This window comes from Gadus chalcogrammus, chromosome 16, assembly GCF_026213295.1.
Source record: "Gadus chalcogrammus isolate NIFS_2021 chromosome 16, NIFS_Gcha_1.0, whole genome shotgun sequence".
Lineage (NCBI taxonomy): Eukaryota > Metazoa > Chordata > Actinopteri > Gadiformes > Gadidae > Gadus > Gadus chalcogrammus.
In genome coordinates this window covers 10,122,341-10,124,312 of record NC_079427.1, presented here as the reverse complement: position 1 = coordinate 10,124,312, position 1,972 = coordinate 10,122,341, and the positions used below count along the sequence as shown (strand labels likewise).

Here is a 1,972-nt window from a genome sequence, read left to right as displayed (position 1 = left end):
GCATTCTAATTAGTAACACATAGGCCTATGCGCAATTTCTGATACAGAAGTAAAGATTGTTTGAACAAGGACATTGATGATTTACATGAGTGATAAATATAAATTAATAAATAAATAAATAATATATATAAAAGTGGACACTGACATATTTGCAACCCAGCAACTTAAAAAACTTTAAAAAGCCTGGTTTGAATAACGACCATGCCAAAGTATGGCCATGAATATGCTGCTAAAAAACCGAGAAGTATTCCAAACAATGCAATAGTGCCATCAGGGGGTGAGATGACATGAGACAAAAGCAGGACATTGAATGATTTAATCGACAATGATAAATAAGAAACCTCCTGGCTCCTTGTCCAATCGCAAGGCCGAACACGCTTTAGGCTTCCCACAATCACTGGCCCCCATACGGAAAGATGTAGCAGCAGAAAGCGCAGCCGAGCTAGCCAGCTGCATGCAAGATCAAGAAGATTGGAAACACCGCTGGAGGAGTCGTCGCAGGAATGTCTAGAGAGTGGAGCTTCGGCCTTGATGTGTCGGTGCATTATCTCTAAATGTTTACCTCAACAAGCCCCAGCCTTTGTCGATGGTTCTCCAGAGTGCTTCTGTTATGTCCTTCCAAAGTTCCCGTAAATGTTCGAGACAGCAGCACTTTTCCTCATCTTCTTTCTCCACCGCGGGACTGTTAATGTGTTCCAGGATATTTTCCCATGTTGTAATTGGTGGGAACGACTCTTGGTCCACCATGAGGGCGACAGACAGGTCCTGGTCGACCATCTTCTGCAGCTCCTTGGGAAACCTCTCGTGGAAATGATCTTGGGTGAAGTATGGGTGTCTCAGCAGCGCAGAGCAGCCCCACCTGTCCACCGGGTCCATCTGCAGACACATCTCCACTAGCTGAGCCAGCAGGAGGTCGGAGAGGCCGTACTTCTCCATCAGGTCGGTGGGGGGGAGCACCACGGGCAGGGCCCCAAACTCTTGGGCGTAATATTGCTGCTCCTGGATGGCAGTCAGAGGTCCCACTTTGGTTATAATCATCTTGATTTGTTTCGGGGTTATTTCGCCTCTCAGGAAGTAGTTTCCCACGGCCATGAACACCAAGGTGCACCCAACGGCCCACACATCAGCAGGCTTGTTGTAGTCAGGGTCCATCAACAGCATCTCTGGTGCACGGAAACACAACGTGCCAGCATCCCGTGTGAGCGGTGCGGCAGCATGGTTGGACGTATGGTTAAACGCATGGTTGGACACATGGTTGGACGTGCGGCTGGAGCCAAAGTCGGCCAACTTGAGGACTCCCGAGTGCGAGACCAGCAGGTTATCTGGCTTGATGTCTCGATGCATTATATTGTGGCTGTGGATGAAGTCCACTGCGGTGAGGATCTGGAAACTGTATTCCTTGACCGTCGGACCCTCCAGACCGCAGCCTTTCATCTCCACCTCGTCAACAATGCTGTGGTCGAGGAGCTCAAAGAGGGCATGCATGAGCCCCCCGTCGAGGAACGCCGTAAGCACTTTGATGACATTGTCGTGCTTCAACTCCGACAGAGGCGCGAGTTCCCGCTGAAAGATGAGGTGCGTGTCTTCCGTGGGAAAAAACCTTTTCATGGCGAAGACGTTCCCTGAATGAAGGCTTCTACATTTTTGTACCTTTCCAAATCCACCACTGCCAAGATCCTCCAAAACTTCGTACTTTTCCATATCCGATATCCAAAAAGTTATAGAAATCTGGACAGGGAAGGTTTATAAAATCTGAAAAACTAACTTTATGTTATTTGCTTTAGCAAAAACCAATATATGGTCTATAATCCCGGGTAAACAGATGTTCGGTTTTACTCCTCTATTTAATGAAAGTTAAAATGTAAGTTTAAAAAGTTGATTCATTTGTAATTGTATAAAAATAAATATATTTATTTTAAATATATATTAAATAAATATAAAATAATAATAATAATAATAATAATAATAAGTA

General features: G+C 45.3%; 1 protein-coding gene across 1 annotated transcript; it reads right to left on the bottom strand.

Annotated features, from left to right (window-relative positions):
• Positions 1–558: 558 nt before the first annotated feature.
• Positions 559–1,608, bottom strand: LOC130405382 (cyclin-dependent kinase-like 3). The gene has a single exon (XM_056610444.1). The coding sequence runs from the start codon at positions 1,606–1,608 to the stop codon at positions 559–561; it is 1,050 nt and encodes a 349-aa protein (XP_056466419.1).
• Between the last annotated feature and the right edge of the window lie 364 nt (positions 1,609–1,972).

Bases quoted from the DNA above. Each gene is read 5' to 3' on its own strand.
- LOC130405382 (XM_056610444.1), bottom strand. From the start codon at position 1,608: ATGAAAAGGTTTTTTCCCACGGAAGACACGCACCTCATCTTTCAGCGG.